The following is a 27,970-nucleotide window of genomic DNA, read 5'->3' as shown; positions in this document are numbered from 1 at the left end:
TCGGATCGTTTCTGGGTTGATTGTGGCCTGTGATTGGCTGATTGTCGAGCGGGGTGGAGCTACTTTGCCGACGGAGAACCAGGAAAGCAGATTCTGTCATTTGGTAAACCTTACAGAATTCGTCGTCCTGCTGAGCACAATGGCTAAGTAAGTTCTTAACACTTTACTTTTTTATTAGAACTATGTGAAGTTGTAGTAGTATGTGGGCTTAGCCACTTATTTGGTTTTATTTAGTTAGTTGTATTTATAAGCGTGTGAATGGCGCTGCTAGCCTTTTTGCTATGGCGTAGATGTGATTGCCTGAAAAGTGAGGCGTGGAATTCACTTCCTTGAAATTCAACCACGCATGGACTTTCTGATGATATTCTTACTTTTACTGCTACTACTTAAGAGCCTGTCAGAAAACGTGATGATGTTTTTACTCCATTCCAGAGCTGACATAGCACTGATCGGTTTGGCTGTCATGGGCCAGAACCTCGTCATGAACATGAATGACCATGGCTTTGTCGTAAGTGTTAATCCGCTGTCATGCATGCTTCCTAATAGATCAATGAAATACCAAATCATCACACCCCGTCATTCCTCTTTAGGTGTGTGCCTACAACCGGACGGTCTCCAAGGTGCATGACTTCCTCCAGAATGAGGCTAAGGGCTCCAAGGTGATTGGAGCAGAGTCTCTTGAGGACATGGTGTCCAAGCTGAAGAAGCCCAAGAGGATCATCCTGCTGGTCAAAGCTGGACAGGCTGTTGATGACTTTATTGACAAGCTGGTGGGTGTCTGGAGTTGCAAAAACCACCTGAACCCAAAGAAGTATTTCATCTGGCATTTGTCCCCCGTCAGGTTCCTCTTCTCGACGCTGGAGATATCATCATTGACGGTGGCAACTCTGAATACAGAGACACCACGGTAAGGACACCGCATTGGTGCGCATGTTCCAACTGTGGTTGTTTTTGTCTGAGCGGCCCTGTGTTTGCTTCGCACAGCGGCGCTGTCAAAGCCTGAAAGAGAAGAACTTGCTCTTTGTGGGAAGCGGCGTCAGCGGGGGTGAGGAGGGGGCACGCTATGGACCCTCACTCATGCCCGGAGGACATCCAGAAGCTTGGTGAGTCTCACATGCTTGCTGACCATGTTTACTGTGGATACATTACATTTGTTGTCAGTCAAAAACACACTTTTTTGTGTTTATACCAGGGATGTAAAAAGTAACTTCTATTTATTTCATGAATTATATAAAAAAATATTCACTTAATTAATGCAGACAGTTCATCTAGTACAGTTATAACTTGGGAATACTGAGCCGCATTCAATGCATCAGTTCAAACTGAAACACGCTAAGAGAGTGATCAACATTGGACTGGACTTCATTCAAGAGAAGACCAGGGTAGCAAGAAAATGTTGAGTCTTTGTAGTGAAATGGAGAGAATAAATATGGAGAGCTAGGTATCCACACCTCCGTCTGTGAATGACGCTGAGACGAATGGTTGAAACTTTAAGTTCAAGTTCATTCATTCATTCATTTTCTACCGCTTATCCTCACGAGGGTTGCGGGTATGCTGGAGCCTATCCCAGCTGTCTTCGGGCGAGAGGCGGGGTACACCCTGGACTGGTGGCCAGCCAATCACAGGGCACATATAGACAAACGACCATTCACACTCACATTCATACCTATGGACAATTTGGTGTGGCCAATTAACCTAGCATGTTTTTGGAATGTGGGAGGAAACCGGAGTACCCGGGGAAAACCCACGCATGCACGGGGAGAACATGCAAACTCCACACAGAGATGGCCGAAGATGGGATTGAACCCAGGTCTGCGCTTTAACCACTCGCCACCGTGCAGCCTAAGTTCAAGTTAACCCGCAAAATTAAGAGCCGTGAAGTGGCAAATCGGAATGCAATTCCATAAAATGTCAAGTGGTATACATTGTGGTTGTCTACAATAGTTTTGTACATCATTTCTTGCTGTTGTTTCAAATTGAAGGCCTCACATCAAAGACATCTTCCAGAGCATTGCTGCCAAAGTGGGCACAGGAGAGCCTTGCTGTGATTGGGTGAGTGTCCCCGTCCGTTATCTGGTGATTAACTGGTGATTAACTGCTGAATGTCTGGTGATTGTCTGTGCAGGTAGGCGATGAGGGTGCAGGTCACTTTGTCAAAATGGTCCACAATGGCATTGAGTACGGCGACATGCAGCTGATTTGTGAGGCCTATCACCTGATGAAGGACGTGCTCGGGATGGACCATGATGAGATGGCACAGGTGAGCTTTCATGGTTTGCTGTAGAAGCTGTTTGTCAACATCAGCGGACTTCATCCGTCTGCTTTGTGTCTGAACCCTTCGTCCAGGCTTTTGACAGCTGGAACAAAACAGAATTGGACTCGTTCCTCATCGAGATCACCGCCAACATCCTGAAGTACAGAGATGCCGATGGTACACATCTGCTGCCCAAGATTCGTGACAGTGCAGGACAGAAAGGCACAGGGAAGTGGACCGCCATTTCAGCCCTGGAATACGGCACACCTGTGACTCTGATTGGTAAGGAAGTGGTTGACAAGGAAGTAGATGGTTTCCTGGCTTGCTCCTATTCTGAGTCACTGCCTTTCACTGTCATGATTACACCAATAGTGGCGTGTTTCAGCATGGAGTGGGAAGGCTCCGAGGCGCTGATGCTAACTGGCTAAGTGAGCTTCTTCCAGGCAACATGCTTGATTTGTGTCCACCCTTAAGAAGATTGACAGCTTTTCTAGTAGTCTACTCATCTCGGGTGACATAAGGGGGATTTGTTGCCCTTTGAGCTGCTTGCCTGGGCCTTTCATAAACAGACAAGATGGTTCCTGGGGGTCAGGAGCTGTTCACTATTCCTATTTAGCAGTCTGAGCCTTCCATTGCTGTGTATGCAAGTGCTTTATATGTCAGGGAGACGGCGGCAGTACAGCAGCCCCCATTGTCCCATTGCCAAGTCAACACGCTGCTGGGACTTTTGAATTCTTTTTTTATTTCAAGCATTTGAGGAAATATAACCTAAATAAGAGCAAAGGGGGGGAAATGTGTGAAGTTACTTTTCAATACTGTACTTAAATATAAAGTCACTAAAATAACACAAACATTCTTACCAAGGGAGATCATGCTGTAATTTGTGACATCATCACAAACTGGTGAACTGAAAATTATTTTTTTTCCAATTACTTGATTAATCGAAAAAAAAAATGTCAGTAGAATACTCGATTACTAAAATATTTGATAGCTGCAGCCCTAAAGTGAACAGCGTTACATCACAGCATCATCCACCATATCCTGTTTGCTGGATTGTGGGCAAACCTTTTGACTCACGGGTCGCATTGAGTTAACACAATTGTCCAGGGGCTAGACGTTATACAGTATTTCATACACGCACTAGTGTAAGCTTACGCTTATTTTATCCATAAAAGCTTGTGTCCCTTTTTTCAGGAGTACTTGACACATCAGACCACATCAAATAACAAACTCCTTTGACGCCTTGGTGTCAATGATCAATGATCAGTTCATAAAAATTGTGAACAGAATCGGTGACAAAGGCAGCCTTGGTGGAGGCCAACGCTCACTGGAAACAGGCTGCACTTACTGCTGGCAATGCGAAGCAGGCTCCTACTCGGTTGTACAAGGACCCGTATTCCCGGAGCACCCCCACAGGATGCCGTGAGGGACATGGTCCAATGCCTTTCCCAAGTCCACAAAGCTAGTTTCCTTCTGACTCCACTCGGAAGTCATCCAGTTTGTCCCCCCCCTATGACATCATCCGTAGGAGACATGAAGTTCTCTCGCTCTTTAACTAACACAATTACACCACAGGTGAAGTCAGCCGGAATAGGCTCCAGCATGAGAAATAAAACATTGGCTATAAAGTTAAGCCAATTGGTTGTTCATTATTTAGTGAAATGTTTTATTTTTCTTGTGAAACCAAGCACAATTATTTTTTTCCAATTCCAATTACGCAGCCCTATAGTGAACAGCGTTACACCACAGCATCATCCACCATATCCTGTTTGCTCAATAACCTGTTTTGCAAGTTGACCGAAAATCTAAATGACTGACTTCCTTGTACACACTCATCCTTGTTTCTTACATGGGTGCTCATTGGATTGTCTCCTGTCTCTGCAGGCGAGGCTGTCTTTGCCAGATGTCTGTCCTCACTGAAAGAGGAGAGAGTGGAGGCCAGCCGCAGCCTCTCAGGGCCACAGGGAGTCACATTCAGTGGCGACAAGGCCGCCTTCCTGGAGGACATTAGGAAGGTAGAACGCACTGAGCACATAAACTGCCTGCCGCTGCTGCAATACTTTGTGGCAACGTGTGGCAATAGTCCTGATTTCTATACAATTACGCTTTGTTGACTATGAAGGAAGCAGCAAATGTCAGTAATGCCAAAGTAAAAATGAATAGATTTGTACTTCCTGCGGTGGAAGAGTAAATAGAGCCTGGTGTGAGCTCTACAAAATCTGCAGTCATTCAAGGAGGGGAAGCTCTTTTTTCATAAATGGGTTTACTTATTTATTCATTCATTTTCTACTGCTTATCCTCATGAGGGTCGCGGGGGTGCTGGAGCCTATCCCAGCTGTCTTCGGGCGAGACTTGGGTTACACCCTGGACTGGTGGCCAGCCAATCACAGGGCACATATAGACAAACAACCATTCACACTCACATTCATACCTATGGACAATTTGGAGTGGCCAATTAACCTAGCATGTTTTTGGAATGTGGGAGGAAACCGGAGTACCCGGAGAAAACATGCAAACTCCACACAGAGATGGCTGGATTGAACTCAGGTCTCCCAGCTGTGAGGTCTGCGCACTAACCACTCGACCGCCGTGCAGCCCTTGGTTTACTTATTCATATGTAAATTCTGGTATCTGCCATGATATCAGCTGGAGTTGCTGTGCGAGGCCACTGTGTGACCGACCGGCTATAAGTGTGCTGCTGCTCGTTGGGGACCGAAACCAACAGAAGAGAGTCACCAAACACAATGTTAGTCATTTTTAACAAAGACAAAGTCCCTGTGTTTTGGTAAACTCTCTGGGTCAGTTCAGAGCAATAATGAAACACTTGGAAAATGCTCCGCTGGCGTTTTATACTCAAAGATCGCTGATTCACTCTTTTCACTGCCAATCAAAAAGGGATTCCACCTCAGACAGATCATCCAGTCATCATGCAGAAGCCGAGCATCCGGGCCAGCACACTGATGCCACTAGATGCCCAGAGTCGCAGAGCGTTGGATTGGTGGGCCAAAGCCATCCATTTTTGCACAGTGGAACAACCCATTCCACGGTTCCCCATAAAAGTCAGGAGACGCTCAGCGTCCGACTGTGAGAAAGCACTGTGGTGCTGAATGAAAAGTTACCTGTGATAAGTCGCGGAATCAAAAGAAAAGATGAAAGTATTCTAGCACACCAAATGTACACACAGCAGTACATATTTCACCCAGCATCTGTGTGAGCAGCAACATAGATTTGCAGACATGATGCCAAACATGTTGCCAGGGCAACAACCTGCAAGTATATTTGATGAAATGTACCCCTGTCACGTGTATTCCCAGGCCTTGTATGCTTCCAAGATCATCTCCTACGCGCAGGGCTTCATGCTGCTTCGCCAGGCAGCCAAAGAGTTCGACTGGTCTCTCAACTACGGCGCCATCGCTTTGATGTGGAGAGGAGGCTGCATCATCCGCAGGTCAGCCTACATTTACTCATAACAGAGCGCAGACTTCCACGTATGGGTCTTCCTGGCCTCACCCCCGTAGAAACATGTTAACAGTCGATTTACAGGAAACATGCAGACAACATGACCAAAGGTGTTGAAATGATGACGAGTCATGATTCATTCCCGTGTCTTCCTCCTCCAGTGTGTTCCTGGGTAAAATCAAGGAGGCGTTTGACAGGAATGCTGAGCTGCAGAACTTGTTGATGGACTCTTTCTTCAGTCATGCTGTGCAGGACTGTCAGGTATGGGGAAGGATCATGCTGCAATAGTTGCATCATCACACTCACCGTATGGTAACCTCCGCTTTTACAACAGTATGCCATGAAGCAACTCTCATTTCTCTTCAGCAGTCTGTTGTAAGAAAGTGGATGGATTGACACTTATTATTATTATTATTATTATTATTATTATTAATGTGCTTGTAGTTCAAATGAATACCCCTGACTTATCACTAAAAGTGACCATGACTGTGGAGGGAGACGAATTCCATGCAACTCTTGTCTTGGATCTTCTTAGATTGTGTACCTAATGAACGGTCCATTGAAGCTCTTCCTGTCACAATTAGATTTATTTTATTATTTTATATGTGTATATGTATGAATGTTTTTGTGTGTATACATACTATGTATGTGTGTGTGCATACATGTATGTATACAGAAAAGTGCATGAGAAGCAAGTTGGGAAAAAAAAACGACTTGTGATTTTTGTCAAAAATCATCACCCTCAAACACTGGCATTTTATGCCGTTTTTGTGGATTGTATATATACATATAATATATATATATATATGTGTATTGTTATACATATATATATTATACATATATATGTATATTTATTATGTGTGTGTATGTGTGTATATGTATATTTTGTACATATATATGTATGTATACATATATATGTATGTGTGTGTATATGTGTGCATACATATATATGTGTATATGTGTATGTGTGTATATATATATATATATATTATACATATATAATATATATATATTATACACATATAATATATGTGTGTGTGTATATATATATTATACATATATAATATATATATATATATATGTGTGTGTGTGTGTGTGTGTATATATATATATATGTGTGTGTGTGTGTGTGTGTGTATACATATATATATATATTATGTGTATATATATATGTATGTGTGTATATATATATTTATATATATATATATATATTATGTGCATATGTATGTATGTATATGTGTGTGTATATATATATGTATGTGTATATATATTATGTGTACATGTGTGTATGTATATATGTGTGTATATATGTATATAGGTATGTGTGTGTATATGTATGTATGTATATATGTATGTATATATGTATGTATGTGTATATATGTATATATATACACATACATATATATATATATGTGTATATATATATGTATATGTATATATATGTATATGTGTGTGTGTGTGTGTGTGTTTCCCTACATACTTTTTGTGAGTGAAAAATATTCTAGCTTACTTTTTAATCAAGAAGCCTGTGTTTATATTGTAGGAGTCGTGGCGAAGAACAGTCAGCACTGGCGTCCAGCATGGCATCCCCATGCCTTGCTTCACCACCGCTCTGTCCTTCTACGACGGCTACAGACACGACATGCTGCCTGCCAACCTCCTCCAGGTGAAAGCGTCCACATGAAGACATTAATTGGCTACAATCATTTGTAGCCAAGCAACGTAAAGGTCTGCGCTCTCTGTCTCAGTGCTCTTGTGTGTTTTGTTCAGGCTCAGAGAGATTACTTTGGAGCTCACACGTACGAGCTGCTCACCAACCCAGGACGCTTCATCCACACCAACTGGACGGGCCACGGTGGAAATGTCTCCTCCTCATCCTACAATGCTTAATAAAGACAACGCTGAGGTGACATTACCTGTGAGGAAAAGCGGACATGTTACACATGCTACACATTCCATCTCTATAACCATCCAACCTTGAACTCAGATTGACGTTTTGTTGCACTTGTGTTTGTCCAACTGTAGAACCCCAGATGGCTAAAGTGCATATGAGCTGTCAGGCTGATCAGCCAAGGCTTTTCAGTGTTAGCACTGGATTAAGGTGAAGTGTTGCACTGTACTGTATTAGCTAAATAAAGACTTCAATCCCTTTTATTATTAGCTTGCTTCTTCCTTACTCTTCATGTGCCGTAAACAGGATTGAGGTTTTGTGTGTACGTCTAATTTAGGCAACAAGTTGGCAGCATTCCCTACTCTCCAGGCGGCCCGGGTAAGCTCGTCTATCTTCTATGTTTGCACAACACAACTGTGCATACAGGGGATGAGCCAGTACAACGCTAAATACATTATCCATTACATTACTTTATACATTATCTGTATTGGATACTCGTTTATATGCATAAATACCTCTGCACTGGTGCTGCCAGTGTCGGAGGCGCTCCAAATGGGTGGCTGATATTAAAATCTAGTAACGACTAATAAGAGTGTAAAATCATTTCACCTTTTTGAATATGGGGACAATCTAGGACAAAATGGTTAAGTATTTTAAATTTGAGCTCAATTTAGGATCTTTGTACGGCTCAAACATCCTTGTTCAAATCAAACAATGCAACATGAGCTTACACACGGCAACCGACATCAAACACACATACCGTTTTCACAGAACATGACTTAAAATAAAAGAACTATGGCGCCCAGAATAAACACGGCTGAAATAAGTGCTCTAAAAATAAGTCGTCTACAATAACAGACAACAGCTGATGTTCAACTCAAAAGCTTTTATTTTGTCAACACTAAATGATGTCCACTTCAGCTTGCGCTCCAAATGTTTTACAATGAAGCAAAGAAAAAAAAAGTCGTGGCCAAAGTCACGATTAACGTCACAGGTTTGGGATTATAACATGTCAGTGTGATTTGGACCTCACTTGTGGTGTGGAAAAAAACCAACAACTTCCAACTAAGCATGGGGTGGTCCAAGTTTCCTCATGAGTGGGATGCAGATGATCCTTTTCTGGATTTAAGGCATTCGTGTAGAAATCCCACCCAGCGTTGGTCTTCAGCACCCCCATGAGTGACTCCTGGTTCCAGCGTTCCATGTCCGAGGCCCCTATACATGTGAATTAAAGTGTTGGCAGTTCAATTAATTGACTGTGAGAAAGAATCCACCGTGAAGAGCTCACCTTACCTAGTCAAATTCACTTTTTATTTTATTTTCAATCCACAAAACATAGAAAAGAATCCTCATTCAAAACTCAAACTTTCAATAGGACCATGTCAAACATTTACCACATCAGCCGCAAACTCCAACACACGTTCAAACGCCCCCAATTGAACAACACTCAAGCAGCACAGGTCTAATCTTCACACACGGAGGGTGGTAACACAGAAAATAAAGCACACAACCAGACGCACAGTCCACATTGAATTAGACATCAAGAGGAAACTATGAAAGGATACAAATACGCATCGCATGTGACCATGTGCGGCATTCTAAACCACTACTTTGGCTGGGAAATGGTGAGAGAAAGAGTTGACACGGAATTAATGTCCTTGTGATGACCATTAGGGACACACTCACTCGCACAAAGCCACAGGTTCTTCCAACTCTTGCAGGCATTTGTCCTTTCCAAAAGAAAAAAGCCAAAACAAAAACAAGCAGTCTTGTCTCACTCGTGCTTTCGTTCACGTTGCACTCGCTCGCCCCACATCAATCCCACTCATCGATCTCAGACAAGAAGTCCATGACAAAGGGAGAGGAATAGAAGGCAACACCCACCGTCGACCACAGTAAATGCAGAGTGAAGCTTGTGTTCTTTGATGGCAAAGCATTTACACGTGGGAGGAGGGCAAGTGATACTGAGATCTGTAGAACATTGCTGCCAGTGAGGCGCTTCCTCCCGGGAGAGAGCGAAAGAGTTGGTGAACTGCAGGAGAGATGTTCGTCAAGGTGTTTCCATCAGATGTCAAAAAAAAGATGCACTGCATTCAGAACATAATATCAAGCCCACTTCTAGTAGTACTGTGGTGCGCGGTTATAAATAATCTTGCATGCACGTCACTTTGTCAAAAGCGTCTGCTAACTAAACCCACTCAAGACTACATCAGTCACACACGGTTAACAAAAAAAGGCAGTGTGTTTTTATACCCAGTTTCCCGCTTGTACTTACCAGATTAGCCATTTCTCTAAACAACGTAAGTAGTCTACTTATCTACATGCCCCAATTTGAAGACTTGGTCTCCATAGACGCTCCAAAGCTGGAGTTAAAGCCGCTGTTGGAGGCAGAGTTTGCTCCCCCGGCCCAGCCCAGACTAGCAGAGTTGGGGCTGCTGTAACTGGCGCTGCTGGAGCTATACGTCTGATCTCTGGTGGTGGAGGCCGTGCCCGCCGCCGTGGTCATGCCCTGCTGCTGGTTAGCCAGCATGCCCATCATGCCCCAGCTGCTCTGCAGCGCAGCCTGCGCGGCCGCCACCATGGCGGGGTTAAGACCCAGAGCCCCAAAATTAACTCCGCCACTACCACCGCCTATCCCGCCACGACTACTCCCGTACACCTGACTGAACCCCCCAGCCCCAAAGCGCCCTCGCTCCATCATTTGCCTACTGTTATTGTGTTTGGGCTCAGCGTTGGAGATGTGCACGCTGACGCCCTTGATGATCAAGTCCTCCCCGCACAGCGCCTGGGCCACCTGAGGAAACGTCAACAAAGTCACGGCGCCGCTCATGCAACCCCTTCTTCCAAGCTTGCTTTTTGGATGACGAATCATACCTGGTCGTCAGCGAATGTCACAAACGCGAACGCGCGGAATGGTTTGGGGATGAAAACGTCTGTGACTTCACCGTACTGCATGAAGTACTGTCTCAGTTCATCTGGGGTCATGTCCTCCGTGCAGCGGCCAACAAAGATTTTACGACTGCGCATGGGTTCATCTGGTAAGGCCTGACCACAAGGAAACATATGCTTATTAAAATCCACAACATCAACTAGTCAACACTTATTTATAGCAATGGACACTTGTCACCGTGGTGACATGCTGGTAATCAACCCCCAGGCCGCCGTGCGTACCATCTGCTCATCTGGCTCTTTTCATTCTCAATATATCTGTCAATTTGAAGGCAAATTCTTATGGAACAGTTGTATATTAAAATTCCATGAGCCCATATTATTTTTTAAATGCATATCTACAGTTAGATCTGATTTGATGTCGTCAAAGTGGGACAGGGAAAGCGATTACTTTTTATTAACTTTTATGAGAGGAGTGGTTTAGGGAGCTGAGTATGTAACCATTAATAACCTAATTTGCACCCAAAATGATAATACATTGACATAGTCAATGATATAATAAATATGCTAACATTACCCATTGCAACTCAACCTTTGCACATTTCACATTTTCTCCAATCAAGAGTTTTTATGCGTCGAAACAGTTAACTTCATATTAAAGTTGATTTTTAACAGAATGAGACAATTTTCTTTGAATTTCTTCCTGTTTCTGTGTCCATGTTGTACTGAACGAGTACGGTTGTCCTAGTGAAGAACTTCCCATCTCTGTTAACACTTCCCCTCCTGTAGACTGGAGTAGACCTATTGGAGTTGCCTTCCTTCAACTGCACACAGCCCAATTTGTAATGACCAATGAAACGATGAATTCCTCCGCCCATTCCAAATGAGTGCCGAGTGTAATACCTTTGAGTTGGGCAGCTTGCAATCACACCATCGCCCATCAATCATGTGTCTCTGGGAAATCACTTTCACTTGTGTTTCATAGTCGGTGAAGCGCACGAAGCCAAATCCTTTTGAGTTGCCCTTTGCATCTCTCTTGATCTGGAAATAAATCAAATTGATGTTCATTAGCAATGTATTTTAAGCATTTTAAGTGCAGGGCAGTAATCCAAGGGCTTGCAATTCAAAATTAAAAACAAGAGCAAACGAATAAATATTGACATCATCATTTCTAGTAAGTGTTCAATGATTGTAACTGATTTTAGACAGAACTACACTGGAGGGTGAATGATTCTGATGCCATAGAGACACATACCAGGCTGACCTTATCAGTTTATCCAGATAGTCACCAAAATTATCCAGCTTCTTTGTTATTCCATGCACCATCCCACAACCCATTTTTACTATCATGCTATATCAAATTGAGTGCTACAATAACAAGACAGCTTGTGGTGGCTTAAGACTTTTGCACAGCACATTGGTTATAAACCAGAACGGCAGGATGGGATGCTCCACCTGAACCATGATGACCTCTCCAAAGGGGCTGAAGTAATCCTTCAGGTCTTGTTCTGTGGTTTTCCATGGCAGGCCGAGGACAATAAGGTCAGATGTCTTCTGAAAGCCCCTTTTGATTTTAACAGCGGAGGCAGCATCTATTTCTTCCATCTTCCTTTTGTTATCTGTAGACAGGCAAGAAGGTGCATTGAGGGTGGTCAAAAGTCAATAAAAACCTTTGGCTGGTGGCCTTCTGGACTAATGTCTATCTGTGATCTCCTGCTACAGACTGATGAACCCCTGCTAGTTTAACAATGGTGATTATGACGAATTTCTACAATGTTATAGACTTAGCTTACATTAGTGATGAATCGTGTGAGTAGTTTACCACTGGAGGCCATGCACATACACGATGTTGTTGAGGCCTTCAATGAAGGCCTGTGGTGTTTTATGTACGAGTGGACGTGTACTCACCTTTGGGGTAGTTGACCACGTACACCAGGTTTCCCCACTCGTTCTCCGGTGCATGCAGGACGCCCTCCACAAGCCGGACTCCACGCATACACTGGGACTCGGGGTTCCTGTAACGAAGTCCGCACGCCCCGGGGAACTGAGCGGCGACCGATGACAGCAGAACCGTGCCATCGTCCTCCGACGGGATCTCCATCGGCTCCTCGTTCTCGTCTTCGGCCACCCGAATGTACAACTCGGACATGTTCTCTGAAAGACTGGCGGCCAGCTTGAAGACTGCGAGTGCTAACTTGCTATGAAGGAGTATTGCTAGATACGCAAATGTTGCGCTCGACTTTGTCGTTTAACTTTGCTTCCTCTTGAGGCAAAGCAAAACCAACAAAACAGTAAAACGTCACACCACTCCGAGTGATCTAACATTTAACTGCTGGCGGCCATGAAAAGCGTCACTTCTCTCCCACAAACAAGTTAGCTAGCTAGCCAGGTAGCTACCAAGCTAGCAAATGCGAGAGCTTGAAAAATGAATGAGCATCCACTCTGACAGTGGCCTTGTAGTCAATAGCTTTACACGCTATCCTCTTACCCAAGTCTTATGGCCAAATGGAAACACAGAGAGCACAAATTTCAACCTATCCAAAAGGTTGAAATTGGAAGTAGGAGTCAGCGAAGCACAATGCACTCAATTAGCAACTACACGCGCCGGTTACCTCTCAAGTTAGCTAACAAAATGGCCGCTTACATTCAGGGATGACGTCACCCCATGAGCACCCTTTCTTTTTTTCAAGGATTTAAAACATGACCTTTCACGTTCAAAAATTCATTAAAACAATGCTTCATAACGTCCCGCTTTTTTGCAAAGTGTTTTATTGTTAAGTGTCTTAATTTTTATTGTTGAGCTAAAAAATGGCGTGGTTAAGAGTTTATTGGTTGCAATTACTCTGAGGCCAAAACAAATCACTGTAAAATGCAAACAAAATGTGATATCTTTAAAAATATTCTGATTTTTTTTTTATTGAGTCATTTAGAGGACCAAGGTCCCATCCTTAAAAAATGTAAAATTGTTTTCAGCAACATTTTTAGAAAATGCAAGTATGCAATTTAGGCCATTTTTTCCCTTCTTTGTTACAGTTATCTGCCAGTTTAAGTTGCTAGTTGCATAACCTTGTTTTTCTAGCCCCCAAACTTTTTGAAATATTAATGATTATTATGGGCCGCACTATGGACGAGTGGTTAGCATGCAGGCCCCACAATCAGGAGATGGGAAGACCTGGGTTGGAATCTCCTTGGGCATCTCTGTGTGGAGTTTGCATGTTCTCCCCGTGCGTGGCTTTTCCTCGGGTACTCCGGTTTCCTCCCCCATTCCCAAAACATGTTAGCTTTCATTGGTGACTCCAAATTGTCCGTAGGTACGAATGTGGGTGGGAATGGTTGTTTGTCTATATGTCCATATAGACAAAAAAGGCACATGGCACATTGTAGAAAAAAAAGAAATAAAACAAGAAAAAGCCAAAAGTGTACACACATAGGAGGCTGAAAACATTTAGATTTTGCCCAAAATGTTTGTTTTCCATCAGCATGTTTTACCAGAGGACAAGAGCATATGTCTTGTGCTGGAAGACACAGCCATCCCAAGGAGAGCCGATATTGTAAGTGTTGTCGCTGCCGTTGTTGACAGAACTAGCATAAGTATGCTTATCAATGCGGCGAGAAAATAAGTATGTGTAGTATTTTAAATCATCCAAACAGGGCAAGATACTGCAACTATGACAACTATGATCATCAGTGTACGTGTTAATGCATGATCACAGCATGGATATCAAACCATGCAACCTTGGTAGAGGTTTATTTTTAGAGGGATTCATGGTCAAAATAGCTGTATCCCAATGACAGCATTGTTAGCTAGTTGAAATTAAATCGTTGAAAGGGAAATGACGATGTGTTCATGTTTCACATAAGGATTGTGAATGATGGGCAAAATAAAAAATGCAGTTCCCCTTTAAGCTTGAGAGTAATTGTAATTCCATAAACGACCACCAGGTGACACAAATGCATCGTGAGAGAAAGGAGATACACACATGACAGGAATATGACTTCATATTCATACTTTTGGACAATTCGGGGTCACCAATTAACCTAACATGCATTTTTTGGTATGTGGGAGGAAACCGGAGTACCTGGAGAAAACAAATCGCAACAGTTTGTGTAAGAAAAATTCGTTTACCATAGTTTGATTGTAGCCGTAGGATAAGCGGCAGAGCAGGGCCCCGTTTCAAGAAGCAGGTTCAACCAACTCTGGAGTCTAACCCTGAACTCTGAGTTGATCTACTCTGAGACAGGAAACTCTGACTTACGGGTTTCAGAACAGGTGATTTCAATTGGTTCAATCAACACAGAGTTTGTTCACTCTGAGTTAAGCGCGTGCACCACGACTTTAAAAAGCCCTGATCAATGGAGCCCCGTTCCCTCGATTCACCATGGCAACGAGTGAGAAGAAAAGATCGTCGTATTTCAGTCCTCTGGAACTGGATATATTAATGCGGTCATACGGCAAATTTGAAAGCGTTTTTAAAAAGAAAAGCAACATTGAAAGCGTTTTTAAAAAGAAAAGCAACACGGCTGCAGCAGCGAAAGAACGCGAGTCGGCGTGGGAGAAGATTACTGCTCGAGTCAATGCGTAAGTTTAAATTTATTATATACATTTATGTAATCACAATAATATTAGGCTACAGATGCAAACAAGTAGAATGGTGTTACAGCTACAATTTATGTCACTTAGATGTAATCCCACCGGCGAAAAAAGAACGTGGAAGCAGCTGAAGATGAAATATAAAAACATTGTTCAAACAGGTAAACCCTCAGCATAACAGTCAGGGTGCCTCTTTTTAATCATGTTTACCACTAAATATCATTCAGCAGCTGTTTCAGTGTGCATTATCTCCAACATAATATTGTTTTCACACACATAAATGTCCTCGCCTGTATACAGTTAAATCAGACATATGAAAAGCAACATCTAACTTCTACTCAGCCAACAGAAAGCGGGCATCTGCCTGCAAAACTGGCGGAGGACCACCCCCACCACGTCTGACCGAGGCAGAGGAGCTGGCCATGAGTCAGACTGTCGGGAGGCCAGTCGCAGAGGGGATCCCTGGGGGAACCTCATCCTCGGACATGATTACACAGGAGCCACCAGTCTTGATAAGATGTAATAGGCCTAGGCCTCAAACTTCTTTTGGGCCTATAGTTCAATGTTAATTTCCCTTTCATGTGTTTTTCTTTTGTCTCAACAGATTCTGAAGGCGTACTTGGTATAGTGGATCCATGTGCCACTTTAACTGTAAGTAGCCAATAGTCCAGAGATTATGCCATATTTAAAGTATAGCATAGTGAAACACAACACTCTAAACAGGATGATGAAGATGATGGGACCACAATGTCTGCTGCCTTCTCTGTGGTGTCTGAGAGGGAGCCTGAGAGGATTTCCTCTCCATTCACATGTCTTTACATGCTTTTGTGGATTATAGTGACTTTTAGCCTACACTGAAGTATTAACGGATTCTTATCCATTTTAGCAGAGCATGGCTGGGCAGCAGGAAGAGGGTCCCTCAACCTCCACAGCACAGATTGACACAGTGAGATACGTATTCAGTAAATTCCAGAGGTTAATTCAGTGGAATTCATGTGCAACTGTATAATGTCATCCTTATGTGTTCCCAGCTACCACTAAAAGAAATCTACAAAGTGCATTTATTAAAAACAGTACAAAAAACAGAAAAAGAAATGGTGCTGCTGGACCGCCAGATAACTAAAACGGATCTGGAAATTGAATTATTAAAACACAAGTTAGAGGTGGGTGCATGGTCATAGGTGAATTGTGTTGATGATTGTAACAATTAAAAAGTAAGAAACAATTTTTTTTCTTATTTGTAGGAAATAAAGAAGACCAAATAAAATTTTTTTTGTCTTTCTGTTTATTTTACTGCTGTTGGTGATGGTGATTATGAAAAACGACCAAACTGGCTTTAAACACGCGCGACAATGAATGAATCACACCGGAGACAGAAAGAAACTCGAGGTTCATTGAAGAAAACCTGGTCCCGACCAGGTTATGTTCACAGAGTCTGTTGCCATAGTAACTGACACCGAGGTTAAGTTACCTCTCTCTGTGAAACAGGCTGGAGTTACTCCTCTGTCTCTGGTTTGACTTACCTCCCTTTTTGAAACGGAAAACTCAGAGTTTCCCTCATTTCAGGGTTAACATACTCCGAGTTTTCACTAAACCTGCTTCGTGAAACGGGGCCCAGGTGGATGGATTGTTGATTGGAGCAGTGACAAATAATAACAGATTGCTTGCAGTTACAGTCCAGTCAATGGCCACAGGGGGCATACGTATAAAGCAAACACTTAACATCTACTCAAGTTATTAAATAAGAATAGCTGCGATAACAGAAAAAGTTTAGAGACATTGGCTCAAAGGTGCGCTTGTTTTTCCTAGGGTTTTGATGCAGTACACTAAACTACCAGTGGAGGGCACTATTGTATTTGTTTTCAGACACCTCGCTGTGTAAAGTAGAATTTCACAATATGCTTTTTATAAACCCACTTAACCAATTGTGCATGTTTTCCCTTAAAACACTCCCGCTCACCCACTTTTAATCAATTCACAGGTAATCGTTTGAGTAACCACATAGAAGATACAAATTCATTTGAAAGAAGTGTTTGCCTCATTGCAAGTGGAGATAATAATTGAGTTTGACTGTAGCATCTTAAATGTATTATCCACCAAATGCCAGCAATTAATACCAGAATGGCAGAAGAGCCATCCTTGTGTGTGTGACCTTTTCCCCCATTGTTGTTGTGACCTCCCGGTATGCACTCAAGCATCTGTAAATGATAACACTGCAGTGTTACGCACTTACATGCATCATATACAATGGGCTGTGGGGCAGAAAATCTAAACTTCCTTGCGCCTTTGGTCCCCATCTGCCGGGTGAACTTACAAGCAGGAAATAGGAATGAGGGGTTCAAAAAGCACAGCAACATCCGTGCCTCTTTCATGTGGCGTCTTCTCGGCCATCACCCTATCTGTAGAGACTGTTAACTATCTTTACAAAGTTAAAAACCCCTTTCATGTTCCAGTGTTCCTATTTCGTTTTAATTTCAGTCACAACATATGGTTTGCACATCTGGGAGATGCTAAGCTTGGTGGCACTCAATCTAACCCCCTCACCAACACACACACAAACACACACACACTGCTCCTGTGAAGTGATCCATATATGGTTGTTATTGTTATTGCTGATAATTATTCATCATTACTACAAGTCCTTTTGATTGGCTGCTTTGAGGTTGCACGGTGGGTGAGTGGCTAGGATGCAGGCCACACAGCCAGGACATCAGGAAGACCTGGGTTTGATTCTCCGCTTGGGCATCTCTGTGTGGAGTTTGCATGTTCTCCTCGTGGGGAGTTTAGGCACTCAACCACTTTGTTAGGCACATATTTTGGCCGGGGCTGCACAGTGGGCGAGTGGTTAGCGGACAGACCTCACAGCTAGAACACCTGAGTTCAATCCCACCCTTGGCCATCTCTGTGTGGAGTTTGCATGTTCTCCCCGTGCATGCATGGGTTTTCTCCGGGTACTCCAGTTTCCTACCACATTCCAAAAACATGCTTGGTTAATTGGCCACTCCAAATTGTCCATAGGTATGAATGTGAGTGTGAATGGTTGTTTGTCTATATGTGCCCTGTGATTGGCTGGCCACCAGTCCAGGGTGTACCCTGCATCTCGCCCAAAGACAGCTAGGATAGGCTCCAGCACCCCCGCAACCCTCGTGAGGATAAGCGGTAGAAAATGAATGAATGAATATTTTGGTGGAAAACCGAGACCTAAGTGTGGCAATAATGTTTGTTGAAAACTGAATCCAACAAAAACCAGGGCATACAAAAACTGAGGTTCCAATGTAGTATTCTTTTCTATTTTTGTCCTTTTCTATTTGTTTCCAACCATGAGCCATGGGCAACCATTGGCCCCTGGACCATACTTTGGACACCCCTGTTCTATATTGTATATGATGCAAATAAATGAAGGGACTACTACAAGCAGTGTTTACGCTTGCAAGCATTTTTACTCCGCTTTGTCCAATTGACTGTGGCAATGTGTGTCATTTAGATGACAGACTGCACGTGAAAACTAGTTTACTCACTAAGCACCCAATTTGTGACAGAAAATGGTGCACATTGGCACGAGATGCCACCATTCAGCACAACTTAGTGACACTTAAGTCAAGTACTGTTTACATCTCGTATGACTTAGCAGCCAGGATGTCACCATCACTTCCCGTATCCGTGAAGCAGTCATGACATTATTTAGTCCCATTTTGTTACTTGTGACAACAGCAGGCATCGCACCTAGCTTCATTAATGTTGAGACCTACAATATATTGAACTGCAGAGACGACACACTCACTGCAGAAAAGAAAGGCGAGTTTGTATTATCTCGCAGCTGCAGAAGGAGAATGCAGAAAGAGCAGGAAGGAGGCATAAGCTAGAAAAAAGAAGGCACAGACAATATATGGGAGAGGAAAATGCTGACATGGTGTTGAGTTCAATGACTAGTTCAAAAATGCGTGACACACATTTTTAACAATTCTACATATTCTTTGAATACTGGCACACGTCCATGCACATTTTACACATACTGTGTTTCACACCGGTTTATGACCAATTTACTCACTGGCATGCCAAATTGCGTACCAGTGCGGGGACGAAACAAGTGTAAACTAGACTTTATTTAACGACACTAATTGCTGCTGTGGAAGTTTTGGCCTCTCGCCTCCTCTTTTCTCAGCGCCATGCTTTTGGCACAGCAGACAGGGTTTCACACCACTGGAGAGCCACAGCGAAGGGGGGGGGGGGGGGGGTATACGTGTGGCTTGGAGTGGTTGCTGGGCCTTTTCATCTTGCTTGGCGGGTAATTACAGAATTATGGGTCAACCACGCATGTAACCGCAGTTAGGTTGCACAGTAGCAGATGTGCTGGTGACATTATCCAGCAGCAGAGCAAAAGGTAAATAAAAACATCTGCAGCTGTTGCTACGGACCTTTGCCAAACTTGCCTGGAAACCTAATTGTTCCCACATGGGCCCGTTTAGCTGGAGTAGTGAACGGGGCGGGTAGGGGCCTCCATGTAAGAAGAGGAATTTATGAATGGGATGGCGCTGGTGTGTGTTTCTACAAATGATTACCTCTGACAATGGGCCTGAAGACCATCATTGAAGAAGCAACAGGATCTTAAACAACTAGGATCTTGTTTTGTTCCTCTGAAGCTCCTTGTATCATCTGTCCTTGCCTGCTTGGCCCACTGCTTCCTTTGCTGAACCTTGTGTGTGCATGTGTGTGTGCGTGTGTGTGCACGTGCCTGGGTGTGTGTGAGAGAAAGAGAGACACTGCACAATGTCAGGGAGGTCTCAGTTTGGACCAGAGCCAGGCTTGCTGCAGCCCACATAAAAAAAAAATAAGGAAGAGGCCCAATTTTAGCGATATCCTGTCTTTGCTCGACTTTGGATGATTGCTGTGCAGGGCCTGTGATTGTGTGAAACCACACATACTCATGTGTTACAATGCAAACAGAAAAGCTATTTGGAAATCTATTTTTAATTTTTCACGTTCTTATTATTGTTGTTGACATTTGCAGTGTTGAACTGCACTGCATCCTGCCAATGATGCAAAGTACAACCGCAATAATAAACACATTCAATTAATACGGTGTCAAAGTGTACAACTCTTGTAATGGACGTCAGTTACTTGTGAATTAAGTTGAATAGTTCTTGTTACGAACACTCTGCACAAAGATGGACCTCAGCATTAAGCTTATAACAGTAGTTGTATTAGCTCTAATAATAATTACATATAAATGTTGATCAGGGAACTGAATGTGCGCACCTTCTGCTGCAGGTCATCCACAGCTGTCACGTATGTATCCTGACGCGTGTGTGTGTCTTCACCCGGACACACGGCTCATCAACCTCTTCCCCTAAAGAGCACGCTTTCAAATACTTCAAAATAAAAATAAAACTTTTGAATTAGTATGATGCATTGACCAACTTTTTTTTTTAACTTAGTAATTATTGTATTTATATGATGATATATCAATTCAAGCTCTTTCTTCTGCCATTGGCTGGTAGAAGTCCCCTGGTTATGTGGCATCAATTTTTTCATGCAGTGATCAAGTAAAGTCTAATAATCAATCGATATAATCATAATGAATCGATAATCGATAACTGCATTGTTGCATTGTTGTCTTTGTAAAGGCAGAATTTGTATTATGTAGCTGAGGCCATGTAGGGGGTGGTTGTTATAAATACTGTACAGTGTGTACAATATATAGACAGGATATATTTATTCTTATGTAAATATGGTAAAAATGAAATGCATGATAAAGTGAAATCTATTAAATACAAATTGAGGCGGCTGTGTAAATAAACAGATATTACTGTTTTTATAGTAATAATAACATGGACAAAATAAGTAGAACAAAGTACATGGTATACACACCATGTACCCCCCCCCCCCACACACACATAGTACAGGCGTATGTCTTGTGCTGTAATGTTGGTTGCCAACAGCATGTTCCTCCTCTCCCTCTCTCATTAACCGCAACTGTCAGATACTCCAGATGAGAAGCAATTAAAGTCCATAATAAACACTCGCCATCAACTCCTGTTAGTTGATGTTGTTGTTGTTGTTGATGATGATGATGATATCCAGGAGCTGTGCGCTAACTAGTACTCCAGCAGTAACACCCAACGCAGAGAACTGAGTCGGCCTTCGTCTATACCTGCTGCATGGCAACACCGGATGGATGCGTTCAAGGCCCGGTTAACAGATCGGTATCAGACACAACTCAGGAATGATGCCATTTCATGGGACAGCCTAGCAGAAAAGGCAAACAATGTGGTGCAAACTGTCAAGATAAAGCCCTCCTCGGGATGGGGGTGTTTTAGAGCTTCTTAAAGGCCAGTAATGTTGGTGCCCGAGATGAGGCGACGTAAAGACTCCTGTGTTTGCTCTTGTACGTCGCCGATAAGGCTGCTGATGGTGAGGTGAGCTCGTGGCCGTGGCGGATGCTTTTCTTACAGCAATGAACTGAAGTGGACACATTTTATTTAATTCATCTCGACTTTCCTTTTTATGTTAATGTACACATGTATGATATTAAACCTTAATGACAGTTTGAACCCAGAGTTGTTGTAATGAGCTGAACTTAAGGTGACCTCATGAATAAGGCAAAGGTACATGCTCACTTCAATTGTTCAGTGTGGAAAAAAAGAGGGGGAGCGACCGGGATGGATTTTCACTTAAATTTCAAGGCCGGACAAAGCATTCTTTGGAATTTAAAGACAATAGGCTTTCTTTGGGAGGCTATAAAAACATGTATACAGCTGTACAAGGAGTTTCCTGATCCCGAGGCAAAATATGCTGTCAGTTATTCCTATTAGTGATAACGACGATACGCACTGGAAACTCATATATAACGTGTCCTGTTCAGAAAGACAAAAAGATCTGCTTTCATTTTCTCGGTGGAAAAATACTATCTTGTTTTGCTGCCATATTTCCCTTCAAAACACTCAGAAAAGCAAACAAAGTGACGGTATTGGATTTATTGTGTTGGGCTCTTTTGTGTTCAGTGTTTGTGTCTTTGCCATGGAAACAGCTGGGTTATTTATCTTTACGCTCCTTTTACAATAACGCCCCGTTTTCCTGACCAAACAACAGAGGAAATATCAGGTCAAGCCTCTTCCCCCCCACTAATGATCAGGTCAAATCAGCCTCGCCATTCAAACGGCTTGTTTCCATACACACCTACTGTATTAGTCCCAATGAAGATTTATGTCTTCACGGTGTATTTTTAAAAAGTAGCTTTTTTGTTCTTCAAGTGGCCTTAATGTTAAAGGAAACAGGGGGGTGATGCTTTGTGCTCAGTATGTCTGAAACATGGAGACAGAAATTCCCTCCATCTCTGACATCCAGCTATGCCCCAAATCATTCGTTCTCCAGCTAATTTGGACTTGGACTGAATCTGCACCTTCGCACTGCAAAATGAGTGAAGAGCTGTTTATGAAACATGTTGCCATTTTCATTGTTTGCTATTTGGACAATCGTTCCATACACCTGATCTCATCAGACAACATTGAGGAAACACTTTTGACCGGGCAAGGAGCATCACAGTCTGATTCATGATGCCGACGTGCATCCACGAAGGAGTACAGCAGAAGGAGTACGTCGCCGCTGCAGGAGGAGCAAATGTACACGATGTACTTTTAAACTTACGACACTTGTACTCCGCCACTGCCTTGCTCGTGTGACCTGGCAGCATGCATGCAGAAAATAATTTACATCTCAGTTATCTTCCTACAGGCTTCCATGCGGGCCACGTGCGGGATCTCTTGCGATTTTTGCACGAAGCAGCGCGTCTGTATGTCGGGATGTAACTCCCACTTAAAGTGCACTTACACACTGTAAGTATTTATCGTAATATTTCCTCTGCTGCTAAGAATGCACCACGTGGCGCTCCATCATGCTATTACTTAATTTTTACACTCTTATTGTTACATGCTGCTTGTTTCTGGTCTCATGTGGTGCTACGTGTGTGCAGGACAACTTGACTGACTATAAGGTGAGAAAAAGAAGGCATGGTCAATTTTTTGTATCGAAAAAGAATTGAACCGTAACACAAACGTATCAAACCGCACGGAACCTAATGTATGTGTGTATGTGTGTTTGTATAATGCATTATATAATACAGTATGCTATAATAACTCATATGATGATGAATTGATAAATACACTTCCACCCTTCCTTCTATGACCAATTATTCCTTCTCGGGAGCTGCTCTTCCCCTCAAAGCGTCGTTTCCGGAGTGCTCATACTACAACTGCGTTTCTTCCCGTGGAAGATGACGAGGAATAAGCACAAAAGCATGAGGTGTGTGGAAAGTGCATGTCACAATTAAATTACTTAATGGCTGAAAGTCCCACGATATGTATCACATGTAATTTACATCAAGCGTCAGGGTAATAAAGACTTTGTAAAACTTACATTGGAATTCAATTAGAGTGTTGAATGCATAACCAAAGCCGTGAAAAATGAACTCATTGGGGGTCCCTTTTCATTACTGCCCCGAGGCAAAAGAGACCATTAATTTAATACATTCCATGTTTTTTCACATGAGCATTTTTAACTGCACATTTCCCTACTAATACAAAGAGAGAGCCTGCCAAAGACTGCATTATACAAGAAGCAACCCCCACCTCACCCTCTCTGTAGTTGTTACCTTGAGTAGTCGTAGCACTTTCAATCAGTCAAGCTTGAAAAATGGCCTGGGCTGAAAAATAAAAAATGAAGAAAAAAGAGATATATTTGTATTGACTCATAGAGGAGTGACTATTCATAAACTCCAGCCGCTTCTCTGGCACGAGGACTGCGGGTGATGGTGCAGACCTGGACTGTAAACACTTCATGGACATGTCTTAATTAAGATATTCCAGCTTTATCTCACACCAGTGGATGTGCACTTTTCAGTCAACCACAAAGCCAAAACAAAACCAGGACCCCTTCAGATGGCTCACCCTTAATAGGCGCGCTAATTAAAATACTATTTCATGAGGAGTTCCAGCTTAGTAAATGTAGGTTTACCAGGGTTCAGTAGACTTTACAACACCTCATGATTGGCAATACAATTACAGTTTAAAAGGAGGCGTAAAGAATTGCTTGGAAATGAAACAACGATGATCCAATGTGTCATTCTTGGTTAACGGGGGGTGGGGGGGGGGGGGGTGTTAGTGGCTGTCAACTTGATGCGGCAACAGTTTGTCAACCTCCTTTCAACTTTCCTACAAAAGTGCATATTGCTGCCTTTTGGCAAGCAAACCACACAGTTTACCTCTACCAACAATACACATGGCCATAGTAAACACAAGTAACTAACTATCGAAAGGCAAGGTCCATACATAAATAAATAGATAGAATTAAAAAATGTATTCATAATAAATAAAACAATACAGACATTGACTCCCATTCAAAATGTCTGTAATCACACTCACATTCATACTGATGAGCAATTTAGAGTCTCCATCATGGATGACGTGCATATTTTGAAGGTGTGAGGAAACCAGGAGTACCCTGTGACCCCCCCCCCGACACGGGGCAAGTCAATCACAGATCTATCCATCCATCATCCATCCAACCATCCATCCATTCGTCCAACCATCCATCCATCCGTCCATCCATGCAGACATCCATCCATCAATCTGTCCATCCATCCATCCATCTGTCCAACCATCCATCCAACCATCTATCCATCCATCCATCCATCCACCCATCCATCCATCCGTCCATCCATGCATCCATCCATCCATCCATCCATCCATCCATCCATCCATCTATCAATCCATCCATCTATCCATGCATCGATCTATCTGTCCATCCATCTATCCATCCATCCATCCATCCATCCATCCATCCATCCATCCATCCATGCATCCATCCATCCGTCCATTCATCCAGCCATGCAGCCATCCATCCATCCATGCATCCATCCAGCCAACCATCCGTCCATCCATCCATCCATCCATCCATCCATCCATCCATCTATCCATGCATCCATCCATCCAGCCATCCATCCATCCATCCATTCATCCATCCATCCATCCATCCATCCATCCATCCATCCATCCACTTCCTATGCCACTTATCCTCACAAGGGTCAGGGGTGTATGCTGGAGCCTATCCCAGCTGACAACCAAACCACCATCCACACTCACATTCATACCTATGGACAATTTAGAGTCAGCTGTTGACCAAGAGTTAATGTGGGAGGGAACTGGAATAATCAAAACAAATTAGATAAAAAATATGGTCCATTCCTACAAGCCCGCTTCTAATATTTTGTAATGTAATTTGTAGATTCACATAAACTCAGCTTTTGCCCAAACGATGTCTTTGCTTGTTTTCCCAGCGCTGTCCAGGCAGGATGCTAATAACATCAGCTCACTGAACATTGCCTCACGCAGTCAACAGTTCCTTTAATGAGTAGATGCAAACAGCCGTGCTGCATGTTAAAAGTCATAAAGCCATATTTTAGACAAAAACGCGAGTGACACCACAGCCCCGTCTGAGAGGGTCCTGGCGAAGGAGGGAAATTCATGCATCATTCATGAAAAAGCTGCGAATGTTAGTGCTTCTTTTCCTTGTTTCAGCACGCATTTTTTCCATTTGTCTTGTGATGCTAAATTTTTAACGCTTTCCCCTCCACATCGCCTTGATGTTGCATATAATTAGTGAGTTTACAAGAAAATTGCTTCTGACACACCAGTGTTCACAAATTAGAATACTTCAGATAGGGAAAATTCAGCTGGGAATTGTGGGGCATGGATGTCTGGAAGTGGACTAAATATTATATGCAGTGCCTTGCAAATGTGACAAAATCATTTGAATTAACAGAAAAGACGTCAGCGCTAATTGAAAACTCTTGTTTTATTTATATATGTTAAGAAAGCTGGTTGTGTTTGCGAGAGCGGGATGCGTCTTCCTCAAACACGACACCATATCCGTGCAGAAAATGAGCAGGAAAGGCTGAAGTGCATGTTTGATTTATTTATTTTCACCCAGACGGATACTCAGAGGTTTATACAGATTTTGCCATTTGGAGGTTGAAATAATGGATGGAGCGCTCATCCATTTTTAATTCCACCATGTTGTGTGAAGGGTAAACATGCTGTTTGAGATGTCTTTTCTTTGCTGAACTGTGTTTTCTCATTAGGAGACACTGTGGCAGGAGCGCAAGTACTGCAAGTACTTGTCACGCAAGTACTGACAGTGTATTGCAACAAGTATTAGGATTATTCCTGAAAGTTGCTCATTTCAGTAGAAAAGGAGCCTTGGATGGACATTGTGAAAGGATTTGCTTGTCAACAACAGGCATCTCTCTTGTATTCTGAAGCAAGTGATGCCACTAATGCCGCCCTCCATCTGGACACCGGTCCACAGATCCACTGATAATTTTCCTTTTTAATAAGTCATAATGACACAGAGGGTCTCATCTCTTGAAAATGAAATATGTTACATTGGGGCTTGATGGTAAAGGATATTGCTTGCCGTTCATACATAATTGAGCAATCTTGAATGTCAAACCAGTGGGAGAAAATGCAACAGAACTCATCACCACAAACCTAAGAGGCCGGCTCTGCTCTCAAGGCTGCCAGGAGGGAGGAACATGTGTTATGTGGTGTACCGATTGGCCCGCAGGATGCCTTTTAGGGGAGTCCTCCCGAGCGGATGCTCTTTAACTGCAACACATTTTGGGATCAAATGATCAAATGGATAGAAACATGGAATTCAAAGGTAGATGTGTATTTTGCTTTTTGACACAATTAATCTGTGTGTTCAGCTCAGAAAAAGCCTGTAAAGTCACCATGCATCATCATCATCATCATCCCAGCCAAGCATACCTGAGTTCAGGTAAAGGATGGACTCCAGAAGTGTATTTGGCTTGTCCTTTGACCTTTTAGGGTGTGATACTACCATAGAAGGGCACCTGGCACGTATACGTATATGGCATATATGAGGCTTTGCAGTTATTAAAAATGGAATTTGTATTATACAGTGGTTAACTTATTTTTACACTTGTATGCCAGTTGAGAATATTTGAAGGGGACCTATTACACTCATTTTTCCACCCTTTGTATTGAGTTGTGGACTCCTATAGAGCAATTCCACACGATAACCAGCACAGAAAGCGTTCTAGTGCTTCCAGAATCTGCACCTATTCAGCTGTATTTCTTTGGATTTAGTGTGATCCTATGAAAACCATCTATTTTAATTTATTCCACCCATAGCCCGCCTCCAGGCACGCCCACTCCACTGTGGTTGGTCACACTCCGAGTGCTTAGAAGGACGTGTTGTGCTGCTAGCTGCGAACCCAATTGATAAACGGTATAGAAGTTTATAATAAATGGCGATTTATCTTTTTCAACATACAGCAGTATGTGTTGGATTCCAAATCCGATGCGGAAGTAGAGACTGGACAGCCCGAAGTTTCTCAAGAAGGTTACATCAAGACGTCTCTTAACGGTAAGTAGCGTTAGCATTTTAGCGTTAATGTTTTTTTGCGGGACTAGCCGCTAATTGTGGTCGGAAAAGGCTATTAGCAACCCCGCCCCCTTTATGCACACTCTATAATGCTACATTGTTTTTTGAAAGTGTTATTTTACGGCCACATGATGACATGCGGTTGCTTGACGCCGTGTTTGTGTGTGTGATGGAGGTCTAGCAAGAGGAAAAGGCTCGTCTGTAAACGGATAATGCCACTGTGCTCGAGTAAATGAAATACACAGAGCTCGCTTTTTTATTTCCTCCTTCTCCTCACAGATAAATGAGCCTCTGTCTCCCCGGCAAAGTGCACGCTTTATATTTTGGACGTTTTTGTGTTTAATGTGTTGTAAATGTTATATAGCTTATCTTCATGCTCGGCCTTTTTGCATTTTCCTTTTCCAGCTCAGTTATTGATGTCCCT

At 42.9% G+C, this 27,970-nt stretch overlaps 3 protein-coding genes across 9 annotated transcripts; 2 read left to right on the top strand and 1 right to left on the bottom strand.

Moving 5' to 3' along the window:
* Positions 1 to 47: 47 nt before the first annotated feature.
* On the top strand, positions 48 to 7,867 carry pgd (phosphogluconate dehydrogenase). Of its 2 annotated transcripts, none has more exons than XM_058083208.1 (14): positions 48 to 147; positions 433 to 508; positions 591 to 770; positions 842 to 907; positions 985 to 1,103; positions 1,983 to 2,052; positions 2,126 to 2,260; positions 2,347 to 2,536; positions 4,139 to 4,269; positions 5,569 to 5,702; positions 5,875 to 5,974; positions 7,257 to 7,379; positions 7,484 to 7,619; positions 7,739 to 7,867. In XM_058083208.1, exons 1-13 carry the CDS (start codon positions 140 to 142, stop codon positions 7,601 to 7,603), a joined length of 1,452 nt encoding a protein of 483 aa, XP_057939191.1. In that variant the 5' UTR covers positions 48 to 139; the 3' UTR covers positions 7,604 to 7,619; positions 7,739 to 7,867. The 2 variants fall into 2 exon arrangements, with proteins under 2 accessions (XP_057939191.1, XP_057939190.1); XM_058083207.1 differs by having other exon boundaries at positions 7,484 to 7,631.
* Positions 7,868 to 8,475: 608 nt separating this feature from the next.
* tardbpa (TAR DNA binding protein a) lies at positions 8,476 to 13,145 on the bottom strand. Of its 3 annotated transcripts, XR_009131931.1 has the most exons (7): positions 12,402 to 13,139; positions 11,949 to 12,112; positions 11,397 to 11,534; positions 10,479 to 10,649; positions 10,314 to 10,398; positions 9,489 to 9,636; positions 8,476 to 8,819 (listed from the first exon to the last, which is right to left on the bottom strand). XR_009131931.1 is itself a non-coding variant. In XM_058085627.1 (6 exons), exons 1-6 carry the CDS (start codon positions 12,640 to 12,642, stop codon positions 9,542 to 9,544), a joined length of 894 nt encoding a protein of 297 aa, XP_057941610.1. In that variant the 5' UTR covers positions 12,643 to 13,139; the 3' UTR covers positions 8,894 to 9,541. The 3 variants fall into 3 exon arrangements, 2 of the variants coding, with proteins under 2 accessions (XP_057941610.1, XP_057941609.1); XM_058085627.1 differs by lacking the exon at positions 8,476 to 8,819 and having other exon boundaries at positions 8,894 to 9,636; XM_058085626.1 differs by lacking the exon at positions 8,476 to 8,819 and having other exon boundaries at positions 8,894 to 10,398; positions 12,402 to 13,145.
* A 1,522-nt stretch (positions 13,146 to 14,667) lies between these two features.
* Positions 14,668 to 16,331, top strand: LOC131137174 (uncharacterized). Of its 4 annotated transcripts, none has more exons than XR_009131862.1 (6): positions 14,668 to 15,072; positions 15,175 to 15,245; positions 15,427 to 15,603; positions 15,689 to 15,735; positions 15,808 to 16,030; positions 16,116 to 16,331. XR_009131862.1 is itself a non-coding variant. In XM_058084799.1 (6 exons), exons 1-6 carry the CDS (start codon positions 14,873 to 14,875, stop codon positions 16,263 to 16,265), a joined length of 705 nt encoding a protein of 234 aa, XP_057940782.1. In that variant the 5' UTR covers positions 14,668 to 14,872; the 3' UTR covers positions 16,266 to 16,331. The 4 variants fall into 4 exon arrangements, 3 of the variants coding, with proteins under 3 accessions (XP_057940782.1, XP_057940784.1, XP_057940783.1); XM_058084799.1 differs by having other exon boundaries at positions 15,971 to 16,030; XM_058084801.1 differs by lacking the exon at positions 15,175 to 15,245 and having other exon boundaries at positions 15,971 to 16,030.
* Positions 16,332 to 27,970: the final 11,639 nt, after the last annotated feature.

The sequence above is a fragment of the Doryrhamphus excisus genome, chromosome 10 (assembly GCF_030265055.1).
Source record: "Doryrhamphus excisus isolate RoL2022-K1 chromosome 10, RoL_Dexc_1.0, whole genome shotgun sequence".
In the NCBI taxonomy this organism is placed as follows: domain Eukaryota; kingdom Metazoa; phylum Chordata; class Actinopteri; order Syngnathiformes; family Syngnathidae; genus Doryrhamphus; species Doryrhamphus excisus.
The sequence above is the reverse complement of the archived record's forward strand: the minus strand, read 5'-3'. Positions and strand labels throughout refer to the sequence as shown.

Coding starts and splice junctions, on each gene's coding strand:
- pgd (XM_058083208.1), top strand. Junction 509..590: donor TGAATGACCATGGCTTTGTC/GTAAGTGTTAAT, acceptor ATTCCTCTTTAG/GTGTGTGCCTACAACCGGAC. Junction 5,703..5,874: donor GGAGGCTGCATCATCCGCAG/GTCAGCCTACAT, acceptor TTCCTCCTCCAG/TGTGTTCCTGGGTAAAATCA.
- tardbpa (XM_058085626.1), bottom strand. CDS start 12,642: ATGTCCGAGTTGTACATTCGGGTGGCCGAAGACGAGAACGAGGAGCCG. Junction 12,113..12,401: donor CGTGGTCAACTACCCCAAAG/GTGAGTACACGT, acceptor GCCTGTCTACAG/ATAACAAAAGGAAGATGGAA. Junction 10,650..11,396: donor GCAAGCTGCCCAACTCAAAG/GTATTACACTCG, acceptor CCTTGTGGTCAG/GCCTTACCAGATGAACCCAT.
- LOC131137174 (XM_058084799.1), top strand. CDS start 14,873: ATGGCAACGAGTGAGAAGAAAAGATCGTCGTATTTCAGTCCTCTGGAA. Junction 15,073..15,174: donor ATTACTGCTCGAGTCAATGC/GTAAGTTTAAAT, acceptor TATGTCACTTAG/ATGTAATCCCACCGGCGAAA. Junction 15,246..15,426: donor TAAAAACATTGTTCAAACAG/GTAAACCCTCAG, acceptor ACTTCTACTCAG/CCAACAGAAAGCGGGCATCT.